This window comes from Balaenoptera musculus, chromosome 3 (assembly GCF_009873245.2).
Source record: "Balaenoptera musculus isolate JJ_BM4_2016_0621 chromosome 3, mBalMus1.pri.v3, whole genome shotgun sequence".
In the NCBI taxonomy this organism is placed as follows: domain Eukaryota; kingdom Metazoa; phylum Chordata; class Mammalia; order Artiodactyla; family Balaenopteridae; genus Balaenoptera; species Balaenoptera musculus.
Genome location: NC_045787.1, coordinates 74,967,776 through 74,990,655, shown reverse-complemented (window position 1 = coordinate 74,990,655; position 22,880 = coordinate 74,967,776). Strand labels below are relative to the sequence as shown.

Genomic DNA, 22,880 nt, shown 5'->3' with positions numbered 1-22,880 from the left:
TTATTGGTGCCACAAGCAGTTGACACTTGGTGTTGGTACTCATCCTTCATGCCCGGCTAAGATTTGGCATCTCTCATCCACATCTCTAGCAGATCTTTTCTGAGGTGTGGATCAAAACACAGAGTGAACTCCAAAACATCTAGACCCCTATCCATTTGGATTCATCTTGTATTGGTCCTAGGCCAGGCCCTTGAGAAATAGCTCATTCTGAGAACTTTATTCCTCTTAAGGGCAGCATAAATTCAAAACTAGAATTGTGTTAGAGAGGTATTCTAAAGATATAAAAGTTCAATAGCCAAGAACTGAAGCAAAGATTTGACATACTGATTTCAGGAAAAAAGGAGAAAAAGAAAAAGCTGGTTCAACTGCACTGGATTGAGATCAAGCAATGTTGAGACTTGCCAGTGCTGTGTATTTGAGAGCAATAGTTATGATTATTGAATAAAATCAACAGAGAAAATATATAATTATGCCACAATATACTGTCTTACCCCAAATTTGTCATCATATAAGCAGCATGGCAGATGAAAGCAACTTCAGTATCACATTAATAATAGTGTACTATAGAAACACATTTGTGGATTATCAAACATAGTAAGTGGAAGGAAATTTGAAGGACAGCTGTAAGAAATGTCTAAGTATTAGAACATCCTCTTGTGATATATGTGTTCTTCATTCATATATTTTTGTAACAAAGCCAAGATTTAATCTGCCATAATTTTATGTAAATGGATCCCTGAAAAGAATGATCTTGAGGGAAATTGTCAAGAAAAATCTTAAATGGTTTATTCAGTGTAGCCACGTTAATCAATTCTTATCAAAAGCCTTGGTTTCTTAAATCAGGAAGGAAAAGATTTCTTGAATGATTAAAGAAACCAAATGAATCTTAAGTTATCCTGATGGTTAATGTTTTGCTTAGAAATCTTGTGTGGGAGAGGATGGGGAGAAAAAAGATCAAGTCATTTGGTTTTTGGTGTATTTGTTTTGATTGGAACATATTTTGCTAATAAAGATCTTGGAAGGAGTTGCCTAGTATGTCTATGTAACCAAAACAATGTGATGAAAAGTAAGGTTTTTTTTTTTTTTTTTTTTTCAGATGTTTTAAAAATATCCAGGTGCTTAACATCACATAGAGAAAATATAAAGATGATTAACCAAATGTTTTACTTTTTACTTTGATGTTTACTACTATAATGTAGATTTGGCCAACTTGGCAGTGCTTTTAGGAATTTGAATACAACGCAATAGATTTTGTAGAGACACAAGAAATATTTTCTGAGAAAGAAAAGATATTTAGTCATTATATTTATTTGCTTTTGTTTGGTCATGATTTGATGGTTTTCTATTTTGGTCATTTCAGAAAAATGATAGGACATTATTTCACTGTTATGGGATCTTACTGTATTTCTTTTAGGTGATCTTATCTTATGGAGTGGACTCGGGTTTGATTTATGGGGCACTTCTAATACTCCTTCAGAATAAAGCTGTTCTTCGGGCAGTTCCTCAAATTTTCCAAAGGTGGCATCTGAGATTTATCTAAACCAGGAGGTTTCTTGGCCCTCATTTTTCTTTAGCCCCAGCAATGACAAAAAGCAATGGCTGCTTCAATTGGATGTAAGAAGAACACTTAGGGTTTGTCTCAGAAGAATCAAAGATTTCAGATCTTCTGAAAGATTGTTTGTACTCTTAGGGGGTCTTAAGAGGGGTCAAATGGCTTCTAAGAGTTCCTTAGCTAGATGGTTAAGGGATTGTATTAGGGAGGCGTATGTAGTTAAGGTAAAGAGGCTCCTAGGGTTTGTAAAGCTCATTACACTAGGACTTTAGCTGTTTCTTGGGCAGAGAGGTCGAAGGCTTCCACATTGGAAATTTGCAAGGTGGCCACCTGGGCTTCTCTTCATACTTTTTCATAGTATTATCTCTTGGATGTAGTCTCTTCTACAGATTCAGCTTTTGGTGGGAGGTTGCTTGTGAGCCAGAAAAGAACAGTAAAGAAAAGAGAGACTTGTAGTTCTCACTTAGCGCTGCCAACAAGGCAAGTTGCTTTGTAGTGCACACAATGGGAGCCTATGAAGACCAATTTGGGTGTGAAAGTGGATGTCACAGGGAAGTACTGCCAACCTCTACTCTCTATGAAAGAAAACGGCAGTGTGGAAACTAACCAGAAGTGTAAAATGAACCACAGCGAACTCCATAGGCAGAGGCTGTTCAGCAGCTGGCATTCCTGTGACCCTCTGCCCTGCTCTACTGAGGTCCTTAGTCTGGGCACGCTCTTAAAGAAACCAGTGTTGATTGCATGCAAATAACTATGTTTTAGAACGATGAGCCAAAAATGGGCTACCTTCTCTAGACAATGCTAATAAGTGTATAGAATGTCCAATATATTTTTAAATAGGTGAAATAATTTGTTAAATGTTCAAAGAGCTCATAAAGTTTGACAATGCCAAATTTTGAAATTGACCATTTTGAATTCCAAACAAATATAAAAATGCCACAATTCGTTAAAATCGTGAGATATCTTATTAGTCTAGATTCAGTGTTACTAATCCTGCCTTAAAATAATCCCTTTGGCTTCTCTGTATAGGATTAAATTTTTTAAAACGTTTTTAATTTGGAGGGGAAGATTATATTATACAGGTTATCATAATTGCTCAATAATTCTTTTTCTATCTTACTACAGAATTGCTCACCAGCAAAAGAAGTATTGGGAAGCTTATCTTATTTTTTAATTCATCTTGAAAACAGGCAGATGGTGTGTATAAACATCAAAGCGCATTATTTTGAGTGAATAAGCAGAATGTATTTGGGAATGAAATGATAAATATAAGATAATTAACCTTTTTTATAAGTTTTAAACTATAGTTACACAATGGCAAATAGTTAGTTCCAAGAATAGATCTGCAAAGCTTGTGCTTTGAATTAATGTTATTTTTCCAGGGTGAATACCTTTTACATCAACTATTTTTATGACATATCTGTAGAAAAGTAAAGTGACGTTAAGAATCCAAGTGTTTCCTCTTCAAGTCGTTGACAACTTGATCTTTATTATTTTTTTCTTCTTTAAAAATATTTTCCAATAATAGTCCAGGCATATAGTAAAACTTTTAAACAGGATAAAAGGATATATTGTTAAAATTAAGTCTTTTTCCACTCCATTTGTCTAGTTTCCCTTTCCAAAGGCAACTACTTCCATATATATCCCCATGTTAAAATAACACAAAATCTTGTCATACTATACAGAGATTCTTGTTTTTATTAACAATTAAGTAGAAACACCCCATATTCAGAAAAACAGCTGAATAGTTTTCTATTGGTGCATGTACCATAATTTAATCAGCTACTCATTAATAGACACATAGGGTTGTTTTTTCCTCTTCATTTGCTTCCACAAGCAATGATACGGCAAATTTACTTGAACTATGTCTTATATGTCCTCATGTATATCTGGACAGTAAGTTACTAAGTTGGAATTGCTAAGTAAAAAGGAATGATCATAGAGAGGATGAAAAGACAAAACGTAGACTGAGAAAGATATTTGCAAAATACATATCTGATAAAGACCTTGTATCCAAAATATACAAAGAACTCTTAAAATTCAACAGGAAAACAAAAAACTCAATTTAAAAATGAGCAAAAGATCTGGAGAGCTCACCAAAGAAGATATACAGATGGCAAATAAGCATATGAAAAGATGCTCAGCATCGTATGTCATCAGAGAAAGGCAAATTGAAACAAGGAGATACCATTACACTCCTACTAGAGTGGCTGAAACCCAGAACACTAACACCACCAAATTCTAGCAAGGATGTGAAGCAACAGGAACCCTCATTCATTGCTAATAGGAACGTAAAATAGTACAGTCTCTTTGGAAGACTATGTGGTTGTTATCTCATAAAGCTAAACCTTGCCTTATGTGATCTAGTAATCACACTCCTAGGTATTTATGCAAATGAGTTGAGAACTTATGTCCACACAAAAACCAGCACACGAATGTTTACAGCAGTTTTATTCATAATTGCCAAAATTTGGAAGCAGCCAAGATGTCCGTCAGTAGGTCAATGGATAAACTGTGCTATGCCAATGCAATGGACTATTGTTCATTGATTTAAAAAAAAGAGATATCAAACCACACAAAACATGGAAGAAACTTAAATGAATATTGCTAAGTGAAAGAAGCCAATCTGAAAAGCCTGCATACTATGTGATTCCAACTATAAGACATCCTGGGTAAAGCAAAAGTATAGAGACAGTAAAAGATCAGTGGTTGCTAAGGAGAGTGAGGAAGGGAGGAGAGGTGAGTAGGTGGAACACAGGGGATTTTTAGAGCAGTGAAATTAATCTGTGTGATAGTAATGGTGGATGCATGACACTATGCGTTTGGCAAAGCCATAGAACTGCACCACGCAAAAAATGAACCCTAACGCAAATTAGGGACTTTAGTTAATAGTAATCTATCAATATTGGTTCATCAATTGTAACAAATATCCCATACCCATGTAAGATGTTAACAATAGGGGAAGCTGAGGGCAGGGGGAGAGGGAATATACGGGAACTCTGTACTTTCTGCTCTATTTTTTCTAAAAAGCTAAAACTGCTCGAAAAGCTGAAGTCTATTAATTTTTTTAAAAGCTATGGACATTGAGAGAGAGTTACAAGCCAGTTTTTCATATCCAGTTCAATTAACAGTATTTTTGTTATGCAGAATTGTTTTATGGCTTCTGTGTCCTTCTGAAAAGTCTCTACCTTGTATATTTTGGGGAAAAAATTCCATATTTTCTTTCATAGACTTATAGTTTCATTTTTCTTTATTTAAAGATCTGCTTAATTTGGATTTTATTTCAATATTGAGATTGATCCTTATTAATAACACTAGCTTCTGCAAAAGATGTAATAAAATGCAAGCCATAGAGAAAGCATTTTAGGTTAAATGGTATAACACTGATCTAAAACCTTGTCTGTGTTGTGATGTATGTTGAGAAATGAAGCAGGATTCCTCAACTGCAGTCCATGGCCCCTTGAGGATCATGAACGTGCTTTACAAGAGGGCCTGGGAATCTCCAATAGCACGTGTGAGTGTGTGTGCGCGCACACAGTCATACTGTGCATTTTGGATGAAGTGTTCTGTCACTTTAATCAAGTTCTATGAAGTGTTCACAAATCCAAAGTGATTAAGAAACACTAGAGTTGGGGGAAACTTTTCCTCAGAATGAACTCTGATAACATTTGTCAAAAGGTTGTTGCTATCGCCTACCAAATGGAATATTTACCTTTTGAGAGACTGTTTCTGTGGATTGTGTTACTTAGGAATCATTCATGATTAAGCTCATAGAACCATATTTAGAAAAAACAAACAAAAATCCCACATATTTTCTAGATGACTATATTTGTCAGAAGCCCTACTGATAAGAATCAATGATATTTGGAGATTTGTTTGCCCAGGACATAAGGAGAAACTGACTCTTAAGATTATTAAAATAAAAGAAAAATTAATCATGCTATATAATTCGTCATCATATATCAAGTCTAAGCAAAACCAAAAGATAATTGCTAAGTCATTCATATTGAATTAAACTATAATTAATAGAACCATAATAGAAAATGGAAAGGTCTCTTTGGCATATTTATTCATTACATTTTTGTAGATCTGTATTTTTCCCATGGAAAGAATTTCTTAATTCTGAAAAATAAAAGTTGAGGAAGTATTTCCATTTTAGAAGCTAGAGATCATTTCTTACCTGTCTCAGTGTTTGTGTTTTTCCAATGACTTATTGATAATCTTATTAAAAGTATAATTTTTCCTGATATGATGATGTTTATCCATGTGCTTTTGTTCTGTCTTATTTCAAAAAAAGAAATATTAATGTGCTAAAGAACACCACTGGTTTTTAAAGCAGTACTTTAGAATTTAGCTTTTTCAATGAACAAAGAAATTGATATTTACTTTGTATTGTTAACTTATCCTACATTATTAACATGAAAATGAATTAATGACAAAAGGATCTGAATTTTACAGATTATATATGCATATACATCAAATATGAATATAAATAACATATAAATTCCATCAAGTTGTATGTATAGAAAAGAACTCTATATTTTGATCCTCTCATTATTGTGATGGCAATATCACCCTACATCTTGTTGACTGTATTCTTTGTATCTTAATGTGTTTGTATGTGTGTGTGTGTACTATGGATAGAGCTTTTCTATGTAATTAATTTTAACCTGTTAATCACATCTAGTATGGTTTGTTTTTCTTAATGTAAGTTTGTGTGTTTGTTTTCTATTGCATAGAAATTTTGGAGACATCCAACAGAGAAGTTGTAATAGAGAAACCTAGAACAAATGAAGCCAGTATTCCTTCAGAGCAATTGCTACCAGTAAAAGAGGTAAGTGAGGGAAAATGGGTGGTGTTTTTTTTTATTCATATGTAATAGCATCATCATTTTTATATGACTCCTTTACGAATCAAAATGTCTTGAGTTTTACCCTTTGCCACTAAAACAATAATTCCTGGTTGAAAATTGTCTTATTAATTTTGATGAAAGTTGAATTTAGTGGGAACACTGCTCTGCTGCACAGTGTGTTCCATGCAAGGAGTTGGGAGCTGGCAGTGAAGAGATCTTTGTTCTCATCCCACTCGGGGGTCTACACCTTGAGAATCTGGACTGTAGACAATTGTTGAAAAGTGAGAAAGTGGAGATGAAAAAGGAAAGAGGAAAGAATAGTTTGAACTGGCCTCTTATTTGAGTGTGCCCAGCATGCCCCTGTTTGTTCTCAGATCCATTACCACTCTTCCTCTGCTCTGTTCTGTATAGTAGAGAAAAACCTCTTCCAGGCTTTCTTGCTTTCTGGACCTGGGTAGGTTTGGCCAATGAAAAGCGCTAAGGGAAGATTGGAGGGTAGTTCTTGGAGAGAAACCAGAGGATTTCTTCCCCTTGCTCTGTTTTAGAGAACATCTCCAGGAGTAGCTGTGACTCCTTCATTTCTTCCATGCTGCTCCCCACACACAGTCCTCTCTCTGAGGTTTCAGGTCCGCCTGGAAGGTCGGCCTCCTTCACTGGTGGCCCCGGGGACTACACTTCCATAGCACTGTTCCCATTCTTTGTTCCTCCAGCCCTAGGAGTGGTAGTAGCTAGTGGTAGCAGTAGTAATAGTAATAAAATAACTGTCTTGCTTCATAACCCATGTTTGGCTCCTCAAATCTTCTATCACCTTAGTAATTAATACCTTACATTAAAATTCTTCCTTTCAAAATACCGAGAGTGGTTTCTATTTTCTGAATGGATCTTGACTGATCTAGTAGGTAAACCTTTAAAAGGCAAAAGAACATAGAGTTTTAACAGAGTTTCAATGTAGAAAGCAAGGAAAATAATCAGAAAAAAAGCAAAATTATACATTATGTTTTAACCAAAAATCAAAGTAGATATTAAGAAATTAGCGTTAGGTAATAGAAGAAAGGGATTTAGTGGGTAGCTCCTTTGTACACAGAACAGAAAACTACATTATTTCCTCTATTTTTTTCTTTGATCAACTAGTAAATCCTCTGTATTTTAACTGGAAGGTGTATGGTTCCAAACATCAGATGGGAAGGGTAGAAGTAAGCCAATGATATTTTATGTAAATAAATAGACTTCTAGGAGGAGATCTGAATAGTAAATGTTTTCAATTTTCTTTTTAAGATCAGCTATTAACGTGCTTGGTTTTCCATATTTTGAAAAGAGAATTTAGGAGGTAGTATAATTACATATAAATTACCATGGGCAAAGGTAATCATCATGGCACGCACACACGCACAAAAAGTCACTGTGACCATGGCAATTGATGGCAATTTTCCCCATAACATATTGCCTTGAATGCATAAATGAATGATTTTAATGAATAGACATGCCCTGGTGGGGGAACAAAAAGCAGAGTTTTATTGTTGTTGTTGTTGTTTTTAATTTTTATGAAGGTAGGTTCCTTTTTATATTTCTATCATAAATGCGTCCCAAGAAAATACTGTTACAGCACAGAACTACACGCATGGCACTTTCAAAGTTTCACTTATGAGAAAAGAAATTATATGAGCTGAGTAGATTCAATTATTGATTCATTTTATGTAAAAATAAAATGAGAGTTGTATCTTTAGGCAGGCCCTATGATGTTAAAGGTCCAAATAAACTTTAGAAAGGAAATTTCAATTACATCTTTTTTTTTTTTTTTTTTTTTTAAGGAATCTTACTTTGTGTGGTCAAAGCTGGCTAAGATTGGACAGATTTATTTATAAGGTTTATTTATTTATTTATTTATTTATTTTGGCTGTGTTGGGTCTTCGTTTCTGTGCGAGGGCTTTCTCTATTTGTGGCAAGCGGGGGCCACTCTTCATCGCGGTGCGCGGGCCTCTCACTATCGCGGCCTCTCTTGTTGCGGAGCACAGGCTCCAGACGCGCAGGCTCAGTAGTTGTGGCTCACGGGCCTAGTTGCTCCGTGGCATGTGGGATCTTCCCAGACCAGGTCTCGAACCCGTGTCCTCTGCATTAGCAGGCAGATTCTCAACCACTGCGCCACCAGGGAAGCCCTCAATTACATCTTAATTATAAGCATAATGAGAAGGAGAGCCACTTTTTCTGATTATAGAGTTATGGGATCATAGAATTTTAGCTCTAGAAGATGAATCACCTTTATTACTTTGTACTGCATGTATATGCAGTACAAAAAAGAAGCATTAAATTAACGCTTAGTGGGATTATGTATACAAGAAAGTGAAGCTAATGATCATCATCTCAGTAATTTTAGACTGAAAGGGACCGTAGAAATCATTCAGTTCAGCTCTTTTATTTTTCCAACAAAAAACTTGAGATCCAGAAAAGTAAGTAATTCAGTTAGGAATATCAAGCCTAGCGTCTTCTGAAGTTGGAGTAGGTAAATTATTGCTGTAAACAAGATTACACTAAAACAGGAAAAGTTTAATCCTAAGCATAGATTCAGCCTACTATCCATAATGCTTTTATACTTTAGAGAACATTAGAGGACTTGAGGGAAATATACATATGTAAACATACTGCCACATGAGCCAAAGACCAAAAGAAAAAAAGAAAACACCGCCACCCTCCACCCCAGCCTCTCCCACTCCCCACACACAGAGCAATGCAGATCATTTTAATTCCTCATTTTCTGGAACAAAAGTAGTGCTGCTTACCACTTTGTGGGTGGAGAAACTAAGTAAAATTCTAAAGAAATAAAAATCTAGAAACACATAGTGGTATATTTTCTCTGAGAAATTTATTTCGTATTGCTATATTTTTTGGTTTGTCTGGATTTCTGAGAATGAAAAAGAAATAAAAGATTGAATATTAAATGCTGTCTTATGTTGCAATGCTTGTTAACAATAAACTATAAAAAAAGACCATAAAAATCTAATATAGGCTTTATTAAATATATTGAATTTAAAGGCTGCTTTATGTGATAAATAGTAAGTGGAACTTTCAGCTCTCATAAAGATGGTTTTATTGAACTATATTTAAGAGATTAAATTTTGAAAAAAAAAGTTTTTGATTAAATCCACTGATGAATTAAAATGTAATGACAGTATATTACTGTGTGTAAAGAATGCACATGTTTTTGTATATTGCTTTATTCACTGGGTAATATTTTTAGGTTGTAAGAATGGCTTTTACAGTTTATCAAAGAATACCTACATTCAACATGCTGAATGAAAGTAATACTTTTATATCTATAACAATAGAACACTTGTTGAGTTAAGATGAATATAACTTCATATAAACTTATATTTCAGGCTACTCTACTAAATTTTGGCTGGAGAAGTGCATTTAAAGAAGTGTCTCTTCCCATGGCACATTGTATAACAACAGCCATTGAAGACTTTTCCGCAAAAATTCTCCAACAGGAACAGAATGAAAGGTCTTCAGCTATGAGCTATGCTTTGAACCTTGTAAATGTCCAGCAAGTTTGGCAAGATAGCTGTGCGGTTCCTGAGGCAGACCAACCAAAGAAAATTGCAAAGGCAAGTATCAAATGAAATCCTTTCAAATTAGATTGGCATATGAGATTTTTTTTTTTTTCATATATGCCATTGCAAAGGGAACCAATAGAAAAATGATGGAGTCTCTTGGGAAACACTTGGCACTTGACCCAGTACCAGTTTTCTTCTCTGGTATCCATGGGCCACTGTGCTAGCAAAAAGGACTTAAACCTGCTGCCAACTTTTTGCTCCATGAATCTGAGGTAACTAAAGAGAGGGCCTCTGTGACTTCCTGGGGGGCTGAGAAACTGCTTGTTTGGGTTATACCTTTGAATGACTCCAGGAGAAATTTAGGAGGTTGAAGGAGTTACTGTCTTTTATTGGTTTGGGCAACTTTTAAATCTTTATTTACACCTTAGTGACCATTCCTTTAACATCAGTCTTACATCTGTGTTTTGAGAGTCATGGAACATACTGAGAAAATAGGAAGTAATTACGGAAATAGAGAAATATAGTTACTCAGCATTAAGTCCACAGTGAGGTCAGCAACGTATCATTGAAATTTTGTTTTTTAAATAAATTTATGTATTTATTTATTTATTTTTGACTGCATTGGGTCTTTGTTGCTGCACGTGGGCTTTCTCTAGTTGCAGCGAGCGGGGGCTACTCTTCGTTGTGGTGCACTGGCTTCTCATTGCAGTGGCTTCTCTTGTTGCGGAGCACTGGCTCTAGGCACGCGGGCTTCAGTAGTTGTGGCACGTGGGTTCAGTAGTTGTGGCTCGCAGGCTCCAGAGCTCAGGCTCAGTAGCTGTGGTGCACGGGCTTAGTTGCTCTGCGGCATGTGGGATCTTCCTGGACCAGGGCTCGAACCCTTGTCCCCTGCATTGGCAAGCAGATTTTTAACCACTGCGTCACCAGGGAAGCCCCTGAAATGTTTTTGAAAGAGAGTTTTTAAAGGTGGCCTTAATCCCCTATTGCCACCCTGAGGCTCCAGAACATTCCCCAGGGAACACTTTTGGCCTACCTGGAGTGGAGGCAAGTTATGCCTTCCCATCCATCCATCACGCCTCCTTTGCCATTAAGAAGGAGTAAATTCACAGCTAGTGAAATCTAAGTGCATCACTTCTGAGAGTTGCTGACTCTTTACCAATAAGAAGATGCTATATGAGATTGTTTCTGATGCTTTTAGATTGTTTAAGTTAAACTGATACAGCCTCATTTATCTGTGGTGATTAATTTAAAAAAATACTTCTATGAAAATTTAGAGAAGAAAACCCAGGAATAAGTTAAAAATAATGTAATCATGGATACGTATTTTCTGAGTTCTATTAACTACAAATAAAAGTAATTTAAAGCTATTTCATGAGTTTTTCATAATGTCTCTCTGGTAAGCATAAGGTTTGACGGTTATATACAGAGAAGCATCATTTTGGAATTTCTTTATTTGAAATAAAACATTTAACTTTCTACAACAGAGAAATCGATTATTATAAAGTTGTGTCATTATATTTATGTTTGATGCCAAATTCATTATTTTGGAATTTAGCTCCCCTGTACATAAATTACACGGTGCTGTCAGAATACAAATAACTCAGTGCTACATTTATTTCTCCCTAGTTTTGTTCTGACATCATGGAAAAACTTGACACAATCCTTCCACTGGCTCTGGCATGCAGAGATGATTCTTTTCAGGAAATTAGAGCAAACTTTGTGGAGGCCTGTTGTAAAGTGGCAACAGCTGTCCTGGCCAGACTGCAAGAGAGAGGCAAGGAGGTTCCTTCCAGAGCACCCCTGAAAAACTTGCACATGCTGCTCTCCACGGCGGTGTATGTCTTCCAGCATTTTATGCAATATGATAATTTGATGAAAGAAAATACTAAGAAGTGAGTGTCATTTATATTAAGTTGATGGCCATTCTTAAAGTAACATGTAATCTTTGGATATCACAGAGGTGGAATTTTGATAATAATATTTGAGAAGAAGAAAATAATAACTTGGTGAATTATTTTCATTTGTCTTGACTAGGAAATGTCAAAAAGGTAGAGCATGGGGTGTATTAAACCAGATATACGGATGGTAAGAAGGATAGGTATTCCCTCTAAAGGCCCACTCAGATGACCCTTGCATTTCCCATTCTCTGAACTGGAGCGACTATTTTCGGCATGTTGTTATGTCATGACCAAACAAACCCTCTCCATTCTGTAAGGCACATTGTACTGACTACACTGAAAAGGAAAAACAAACTTCTTTTTGTCACACAAAACAATATTTGTGGAAAATGACCTTCTCTTTTGTTCCTAGGCCAACTAGATGTTAGGAGCAGGCATAGAGAAGAGATGCATTTCAATCTATTTTATTGACGAACGTAAACATATTTCAGAACATGCATTTAATAATAAGCTATCCTTCATATTTGAAGAGGAAGCATCTGGCAGTCATACTTTTCGTGTATTAGTAGTCCAAAAAGACCAAATGTTTTCTGGATAGAGAAGAAAAATGACCAGAGGTATTGTCACATGGTCTATCTGGCTGCTCTTGTGCTCTCTAGAAGGGAGCACAGTCCCTTGCAAAGGGAGCATGTAGACTGGGCAGTCCAGTGTGAGCCCAAGAATCTAGTCTATATTCCTTATTCAGCCTTTGCAATCCCTTAGTAGTAATGAGAGGAAGCACAGAGTGTACTAAAAATAGCTGAAGATAAAAGTAAATTTGGCTTGTTGTAGGATATAACTATGATATTTCTTTAATTCTCTTAAGTAGTCAGATTGTTGAATTTATAAACAAAATGTGCCAGCAATCACTTTATTTCTGTAGAATATTGTAAAACAGTTTATGAGATAATTGACATCTACAAAATTACAATTTTTAAAATAAAAAGAGTGTGTTTGTGGGATGTGTGATAGCTTTACAAAAGTTGGTCCTGACAAATGCATGTTTTTCTCTATAATAACGATAACCTAATGCCTAAATAATGCACTGGTCTCTAATAATAGGCTTACAAAGAATACTTTTATTTTTGAATGATGTATTGACAATGAAGTTTGTCTCAAGCTGAAGTGCATATTTGTGGAACAGCAGATGTACGTTTTCAAAGGACTTGCAAAACAAAGGCCAGCTATTTTTTTTTTTTTTTCTTTTTGGAAAGTGAATGTGGATGCAGACTTCAGCATTAGGAGGAAATGAATGATTGATATCTAATAATCAAAACCATTTGTAGTACTGGAGATTGTTACCTCCTACTGCACAGGCCTTAAATCTCTGTCTCTTTGATCATTCCCTCTGAACAGACCCATATTCCTGGTACCTGTCCAACGATATCAGGAATTCATCAACACTCTACAGTTTCAGGTTACGGACTACTGCGTCAGAGTTTGTGCTACAAGCATTTTACAGGATGCTGAGAGCCACCACTGGGATGACTACAAAGCTTTTTATGAGGTGTGAAGTTAAGTTTACTGTCCCTCGTTTTTTACACAAATATGTTTTACTGCCTACCTGCTTTCTGGCTAATTAGAAACATGAGCTTGGCAGTACTGACACACGAAGGCTGTTAGGATAATGTTTTTTAAATATTGAATCTGTACTTAGAAAAACACTGTTTTTAAAAACCTGAAATAATTAGAACTCTCCTTCTGCTTAAAAGTAAAAATAACTTAATTTGAGCTGCAGTGTTTCAGTGCTATATAATAAGTTGGAATATAATGGGGTACAATGAAAACTCAAAGAGAAACAATGCCAAAATACTACAGCCTTATATTGTTTTCAAAGGGACCAGTTATAGGTATCCTTGCATTTTTTTCTTGTTATATATTTCCATCTGTGTTTGATAAATATTTTTTATTAAGCAGCTTTATTCTTTGTACCTATTTTTTCCTTCTTATTGTATGTTCTTATGAGTGTGCCTTAAGACCCATCTGATCATTTATAGCTTACCTATTTTCATTTAACCCATGTTTTGAAATCCCAAATTTCTACTGAATTAAAGCCTAATGATTCCCAGTGCAAACAAAGCCAGGATCAATTAAAATTATTCATCATCAGGCTTCATTAGTTTTCCTTCCCCTGAATCCCATTGATTATACATAAACCACAACTCTTGAAATCCCTTGAAGTTGACTTCAGGGTGGGGTGAAACATTATATCTATGGAGTATTGAGAAAAACAGAGTGGAGTTTTATTCAGTGAAGTCACTCCTGTCACCTTCCTGACACTGAAGGTTCCAGTGGCTCCACTTATGCCTGAGTTATTATCATAATAAATGTTGTCACAACAGAGAGGAGCAGCTTAGAAGCTTTTTAAAAGGGATTTCCACTTTTTCTAAGACGATTTCATGGGTCTTAGAAAGGGTCTCCTTTAGAGGCCCTTCCCAGATACATTTTCTTTTTGCAAGAGCATCCATATAGGGTTTTCCAAACCTGACATACTTCAAACAGCAGTGAGCAGGAAGAAAAATGGAAAGTGGTATGGTGCAGCTGGTATCCTGAGATAAGAATAAAAGTGTCGGTCTTCCCCTCTCCTGGCAGCATCCCAGCTCCCTTATGTGCCTTGAGGTAAACAGAGAGGTTGAAAATGAATCCATCTCATGTTTCAAACTATTTCAATGTGTCGGTGTACTAATGAGCGATTTTATGTAATGTTTCCATTGAAGAACAGCTCTCTCACTGTATGTCCAACATAGGGGTATTATGTTTCCTCATGCAAATTGGGAAGTAGAAGAGTCGTACAGTATAAATAATAAGTAGATGCATTGAGAACCTGTTATTGAAGTTACCAAGTATTTAAAAAAACAAAAACAAAAACAAATTACCACATAACCTGCAGCTCTTAGATCTTATGACAAGAGTTTAGCTTCTAAAACAGAAATAACGAGATAGCTACCCTGTGATTACATGGTACTGTAGCTTCCATACACTCACTTACATGGTCAGTAGTTACAATTTAATTGCAGTTAGTGGTTGTTATTTATGCTCAGAAAAATAAAGTGATACTGCTTTTCTATTTACCAAAACTAAGTACCTTCTAAAAATAGCACAGATGCTAAGTTGTTTTGACAACTGGAGTCCCTGACATGGTTTTATCCCGTTTACTATACCCTTCTCTCCTCCGCTCCCCCATTATTCCAACTGATTTGTGAAACAGGACTAGTATGTTTTTGGCAGGGCTGTTTTTAGAGGAGAGGAGATGAAATCTGCCTGACTGGAGGGGAAGGGTAGGATAGAGATCTCAGGGGAACCTATCGCCATGTGCAGAGTGTAGTAAAGAAATAGTGAAAACATTTATAAAGATATGGAGCAATATTTGCTCACATTTTGTGATATCAAGTGAGCCCTAGATACATCATTTCCATTTTCTAAACTGTCAGGTTGAGAGAGCCAAAGAGTTCAGTATCTTTCTGATAAGGTTCTGGTCAGATGGCACAGTGGGTGTTCAAATTACATGTTTAAAATTAAGCTTTTAGTATAGTTGACATCTGCTCAATTTTAGCAACTTGTGTTTTCTAATAGTCAGAGAATAAAGAATTGTCTGTTCAAAGATAATATTGAGTGGCTTATATAATAAAGCCCAGCTGCTTGTTTCCTGATATATAATCTAAATAAAAGCTCACATCTGTTTACCTTATAGTGGGTCTACAAAAATAACAGATGTTTACTAGCAGAATACTTTTGAAATGACAACAAAGAGGGAAACAGTTCAGAAAAATAAATGAATCACATTTAGTTTAATGAAAGCCCTTGGATACATTGAACTTACACACATTTTGAAGAAAATTGTGAGAAAGATGACCAGCTTGGAATGTCTTTAAGTAAACATGAAGTTTATATTTTTAAAAGTCTTAAAAATAAGTATATTTCACTTTAGGAGAAGAAATCTGTGTGCCTAAAGTTATTTTTATTTTCTCATTTATTGCTAAAAGGTAGCTATTAAGAAAATTGGTTTTTTATATTTTGAAAAATATGAGAAATCATGTTGGCCATGTTATTATAGGCACCCACCCATTGCCATAGAGAAAGTGTAAATCATTCAGGCCAGTTATGTGTTGGTTTTGCTTTAATTAACACACAACACAGAAAGTAATAAAGAAAATCAAGCATTAAAATTCCTTTCTTACTTGAGGAAATTTTTTAAAGCATTCTTTATCACAGAACACACAACAAAGAAAATATAAGAAACTATAATTTTGCGACTTCTGCATTAATTTTGTAATTGTTTTTTTTCTTAAACAGTTTTCATGTACATCTAGTCAGGAAATCAGAAGTGGTCAAAGTCCCCACCAGTTTGAACTTGACTCTTTGACAGTTTGATATCCAAGTTTCCCACCCAAGGAGAATAATTCTACTCATTTATAAACTCCATTTGAAAGTCAATAGATAATAACTATAGATTGTTATTATTACAGTAACTACAAAAGATTTTACTAATCAAAGAAATTACCAGGAGAATGATACGTAAGGAGTATCCACATAAGGAACGATCAACTTTAGGTATAGGAGAACAGCAGACTTTTTTTTAAGATGACATTTGTTTGGGCTTCCCTGGTGGCACAGTGGTTAAGAGTCCGCCTGCCAGTGCAAAGGACATGGGTTCGAACCCTGGTCCGGGAAGATCCCACATGCTGTGGAGCAACTAAGCCCGTGCACCACAACTACTGAGCCTGTGCTCTAGAGCCGGCAAGCCACAACTACTGAAGCCCACTCGCCTAGAGCCCGTGCTCTGCAACAAGTGAAGCCACAGCAATGAGAAGCCCACGCACCGTAAAGAAGAGTAGCCTCCGCTCACCACAACTAGAGAAAGCCTGCGCGAAGCAACGAAGACCCAACGCAGCCAAAAATAAATAAAATAAAATAAATTTATATTAAAAAAAAGAACGAAAACTAAAACTATTCTAAAAAAAAAAAAAAAGATGACATTTGTTTGAGAAATATAAGTAGTGGGCGAAGCAGAAATTTTTAAGTCCAAGAGGATTACTTAGAGATAAATTGGAAGTTTTTCTCATTTAACTTTTGATACAGTAACATATAATCAGGATAGTGTTTGAAGAACACATTCTTCAAACTTCAAATAATCTATTTCAAATAATCTTTTACTCTGGTCTGAAGAAAATGAGGAAACTACTAGCATACCTCCCTGAGAGCATGTTAACTAATTAAGGGTTGTAATTCACTTGAGGCTACCTTCTCATTTCTGCCCGTTTTCCTTGTCTTTGGCTGCTGTTGGGTCTCACTCTGTGGTCAGGGAAAATTTGGCACAGAGGTCTGTAGTGGGGTGGAAAGGAATGAAAATCTGGCCCTTTGGAAGTATAAAGTACTGTAAAAATACTAAGAAATGATGATAACATATGCCTAGGCTTTACAAAATCTTGCAAAACTCAGACTATCTTACTGTTTCTAGTATTGTTAAAACTCCATGGATGAAATAGCCTAATATAATCTTCGATAGTTACCCACCCCCTTTGTTTTCATGCATGTTGATAAGTATATAGTATGTAAGTTTATTTTTGCTCCTGTCATTTCATTGCAATGTGAAATCTAAACCATTTATAAAATGATCTCAATGATGCTAATAATCCCCAAAAAATACACATACATAAACAATTTAAATTAATAAATTTTAATTTTCGAAGAATCGGCCCAGTATCTTAAACTAGCATGACTTTGGTTAGCAGCTATAAAGACAATTATTTTAAAGTAAATTTTAAACTCTAGACCAGGTGTAGGTAAATCAAGGCTATGCTAGGTTAAATACTTGTGGTCTGGATTTGCACGAGAATGTCTGGTCTCATAATTGAAATAAAACATATGTTCCTTTGTCAATAAGGATGTTTTACATGTTGTCAAAAATCTTTCTTGGTCATCTAGTGTGTCAAACTCTGCAGCTATTTCCTTTCAGCCTGAACTAATTAGGTTCATAGGAAGCAAACTGATATTTGGGAAGATGTGATTGTCTTTTTTAATGTGTGGTGGTTTTGCTAGGGGGAAAGATGCTCCTTCTCGCTCCAGATGTGGCATTATTTCTTCTGGGCGCTTCATCACGATCTCTGGACCATTCTGCCCCCTAAGTTAGCCCAGGAGATTCTAGCAGAAGTGCTGGAGAAATCTTTGGGTCTCCTGGCCTCCAGATATGCTCGGGCCCATCCCAGTTATAAGAGAACTCCACAGATAAGGTAATTGAAGTTGTGAAAACCATTGTTTTTTAAGAAAACTTTTTCATCATTTGTATAAAGCAGAATATAATTCTGTGTCTCATGACATAGCTCCTTGTATATTTAACACATTTCTAACATCTGAAAGGAAATCATCTTCAATTTTCCCGAGATACTTAAGTAGAAATGTGGAACTTGAATCAAAATAACATTGTTCTTTTTTCTTCTTAAAACTGTATATAAAACCCACTTGTTTCTAAAGAGTGAGTCAAGATGTATTACAATCTAGGACATAGATGTCCAAAGGTTAATAAATAAGATAAAGAGAGAAAATTAAGGTCCTGAAATGAAGAAGAAAGCAGCAGTGCTGAGATGAAGTAATTTGACTTTGAGATTCTAGGCAACCAGGGGATTTTCGTTTTTTTGGGTTTTTTTTAATGTCTTTAAATAGTGTAGTTAATCTTCATTAAGGAAACTCTTTTGTCTAATCATTTGTCTCTTAATATAATCTAATTACTTCTTTCCTCTTTTCCTTTATTTTTTTCCTTTTCTTTTCAGTACGTATTACTAAAAGCCAGTTCAACAAAATGTGAAATCACAGAAAATGAGTAGCAGCAGTCACGGGGTCTTAAATTAAAGGCTGAATTATAGTCCAATTCTATGGGTTATCTAGGCAATGAATATTACAAAAATGTGCTTACATGACAGCAATGGTCTGTACAAAGCGAAGGCTTTTGTTTTTACAAACATTCTGGCTAATATGATTAAGACCTGCCTTTTAGATATAAAAAAATTTTTTTTCCGATATATGTTAGGAGGAACCGAAAGACATCAGAGGCTTTTTTTTTTTCCAGTAGGAATTATTTTTCTGATCAAGCATGCTGCATTTGAAGGGCATTTAGGTCCTGCTACAGTGTTCTATAAGTATGGTATTTTGAACAGGCTGTTTTGAATTACTGACCAAGCATTTTTTTAAAAAACATTGAACTCTGAAGAATAGACGGAAAATTCCTTTTGAGAGCAAAGAATACCTTCATTCTTTTCCTGATGTAGCTTAAATCACTTTTGACTGTGAGGTGGCAAGCCATTATGAGATGCTTATGAAATCAGATTTACTATTAGCTCATGAAATAGGTAGTATATTTAATTGATTAACTGTACTATAGAGACTTTTGGTTTCTGTTTTCTGGGTAGTTACATAAAAATGCCACGCAAAGCTAGAGTTATCTCTCCTAGTTTTTAATATGTAAAATAAATAAATAATTTTATTTGAATGGTTAATTCTAAAACATCGATAGTGAGGAAATCAGATTTCGCAGGCATGTGTGTGTTTGTGTCTGTGTATATATATATATCTTGGATTTGCAATTGTTTAATTAGCAATTAGAGTGAGTGGATGCAAACTATAATTAAACCTTCCTAAGGGTGATTCTTGATGCTTTTAGAATTCCAGTAGCTTCCAACTGTTGTATAACCAAAACCATATATATGATTTATATATAATATGTTATATATTATTAATGTATGTATACATGTATTATATATAATACATTTGAAGCCAAAATGTCATTTTAAAAGATCCTCAAACCTATTTGTTTCTTATCACTTCAAAATTTTCATCTTCTATTTCTTCAGCACTGAGTTTAAAAGAAAAAAAAGAGGAAATTAACTGAGCTCTGTACAATTTAGTCATATACCAAAATCGTCTTTAAACAGATCTTTGGAGTGCTGTTAAAACTCAAGAAAGATAGAAACCAAAAAATGAGCTTATGAATAAGAAAAAATATAGCATATTTGCCACAAATTTATTTAATATTGGAAATTTCTGAAACAATAAGCTTTTCCATTTGCACTTCTAGTGTCATCTTTTCTCATCTCCCACTTGCTGGGAGAACATGTTGCCCAATCTTGTAACTTTCTTTTGACACCTTGTACTTGGATGAGGAGAATTGTCCTGCTATCAGATTTTTACCTATCATGCATATATGGATAATAGCAAATTTTCTTTTAATCTGACTTTTGCTGAATTTAATTGCTGACTTTTGCTGAAGGAAAGTCTCTTGAGATTCTTGAAGAGTATCTTGATAATGCAAAATAAACATTTAAAAAAAAAAAAAGAAGTACTCCTGAAACACTTCACTACTATAGACTTCACTATCCCTAAAGATAATGAATGGTATTATGGGTCAGCTAACACTTGGAAACTCAAAAGCTATCTTTGATGCTGTCTATCTGTTTTTGATCTCTGAAGCTCTGATAGCTAACCAAATATATCTATTCTTACATATTCTTAATATAATAGCTATGGATGATAGTGTATATACCAAGCAGAAAAAGGATTTTAACATGATTTTCTTCTTTTTCTTTCCAACAGACTTGATGTCACAACAATTTTAATATGCACTGAGAACATGTTATGGTCAGTTTGCACATCTGTACAGAAGCTTTTGAATCCTCATGAGTATGTAGATGATAAAATTTTTAAAATTCATACCCATTGTAATAATCTCTTCACAACATTAGTCATTTTGACTTCACCACTAACTGAATTATACCAGTAAGTATCAAATATATTTTCTTTTTAGCTATTATGATATATAAAATAATGTGATTTAACAGAGTTATTTTCATGATACTTACTGAATTGTGTGAAGTAGCAAGTAGAAATTTATTGAAGTGTGTTTTTGATATGAGGTGAACCATTTTACAAAACTAACACTAACCAACAGGAGTTTCTTCATTCTCAGAGTAATTTGGTCCTAGTAATGTGGTATATCTCTATTGGTCGAGCCTATGCAGTTGATAAGGCGCCAATACAAGCAGGATCATTTCGAGCATCACTATTTTGAGTTGTTTAAATGATCAAATTAAATTAATGGATTGGTTATTTCAGTCATAGCTTGAATACTCTATGAAAAAATAAATCATATCCAATGGCTTTGTGCGCCTTTTAAAAATATTTTTTAATTTTTAATTTGATATACAGTGATTTTCTCTAATAAAAAAATATTTTTAAATGATTGTAAAATATTCTCAAGGGACTTCCCTGGTGGTCCAGCGGTTAAGACTCTGTGCTTCCACTGCAGGGGGGCGTGGGTTCGATCCTTGGTCAGGGAACTAAGATCCCACATGCTGTGCAGTGCGGCCAAAAAAAATAAATAAAATAAAATATTCTCAAATCTAGAAGAGACCTAATGGTTCCATACTTTCAGTTACTCTGCCATAGATTTGCATTTTTAGTATTAGACTTTAGTGACTGAGCTAGTAATGGCAGTCAGTGGAAATAGGAACAAGTAATTACATTTTTTAAACGTTGAAATATTTTACTTAGCTAAACAAATAAGATTTAGGGAAATTAAAAAATTTGAACTACTTTTCTGGTTTATTTCATTCAAATTTGTAATATTATAAAAGAGATTAGAGTAAATCTTATAATAAAACATTAATACAATTTTGTTTAAACCCTCCTCCAAAATAGTCACTTTATCTTGAAAGACTAGATATTGCATATTCTTAGTTTCTTGGATAGTAAAAATTATACATATTTCTATTTCTTAGGATAAATTAGGTAAAGTATTTGTTTCTGCACTATGCTGGTAAAGGCAATATATAAATCTTGATTTTCAGTAAATTTTAAGACTTTTGTGTTAGAAATTCTAAGAGTAATTAACAAGGTTGATTTCAATTTCCCTATAATTTTCACCCACTCCTTGACTTTCAACAGACCCATTGTTTACAGATTGCTTCTTCTGGCAACCTTACCATTGAGAACTCATTTTAGAAATAGAGAATTCTTTCAGAAAGGGAAAGAAATAGTGAGATAAATTGCCATAAATTTGGGATTATATACATAATGGTGCATAATCATAAAAAGCTCAAGGTCTGAAGCCTATAATAAATCCTAGTAAACTAAACTGATTTACCATAGATGAAAAAATTACTATGCTCTTAGTTCAATGGGTCATTTCATCTAAGGGGAAGGCCCTGTGAAAATCAGGAACAAAGTTGACAAATTTCATGGATTGGTCATGGTGAGCAATATTGAATTTCATGGTCTGTCACAGATGAATAGAAAAATTTTAACCCCCCAATGCATTTGTAAAACAAATAAATTATTATCAAAGATTGCATATTTTAATAATAATAATATAACACACATTCATTATTGTTAACCTGTGGCCTTCTGATACATTTTAAAACAACTATGCAAGTATTCAAATCTCTGTGATTTGTGCATTAGATATTGCACTGTAACCTCATTCAACAAATTTAAATTGCTAATTTCAACCAGGATTGCAGAACATTTTATATCAAGCACTGCCTCTGGTTTTCTTAATATAAAACATAGATAGTGGTATTGCTTTGAAGCATGAACAAAACTCTATACATACTTTAATTCTTTTATTATTTCTCAGATCATAAAAATTTTCACAGATTGTATCCATTTATGTTGATATGAAATTTATTATTGCTTTCTTAAAGTATAAATCTAATCTTTAAAATATATTTTGCTTTGTATTGACAAAGAAAATCTACAGGACAGCATGTTCCTCACCAAATAGGAAAAAAAAGTGTGTGTATGTTGCAAGAACCCAATTGACTTATTTATTAGCTTCTTTTCACAGCCAGGATATGAAGTTGTCATATTATTAGTATTTTAGAAAAAAATTGTATCTCTGTCTCACATTTAAAAAGTAAACTGTATGCTTTGAGGAACTGGTGAAAAGTAGCAATCAGATGTTGATAGCATTGAATTTTTATAAACTATGCCTGACATTTGTT

General features: G+C 34.6%; 1 protein-coding gene across 2 annotated transcripts in view; it reads left to right on the top strand.

Moving 5' to 3' along the window:
- KIAA0825 (KIAA0825 ortholog) overlaps nucleotides 1-22,880 on the top strand; it is a 405,558-nt gene that overhangs the window by 115,926 nt on the left and 266,752 nt on the right. For both annotated transcript variants that reach the window (XM_036846744.1, XM_036846743.1), the window contains 6 exons: nucleotides 6,292-6,386; nucleotides 9,776-10,003; nucleotides 11,579-11,844; nucleotides 13,246-13,396; nucleotides 17,929-18,119; nucleotides 20,473-20,655. In XM_036846744.1, coding sequence (XP_036702639.1) covers nucleotides 6,292-6,386; nucleotides 9,776-10,003; nucleotides 11,579-11,844; nucleotides 13,246-13,396; nucleotides 17,929-18,119; nucleotides 20,473-20,655 — 1,114 coding nt within the window. The remainder of the gene's footprint in view (nucleotides 1-6,291; nucleotides 6,387-9,775; nucleotides 10,004-11,578; nucleotides 11,845-13,245; nucleotides 13,397-17,928; nucleotides 18,120-20,472; nucleotides 20,656-22,880) is intronic.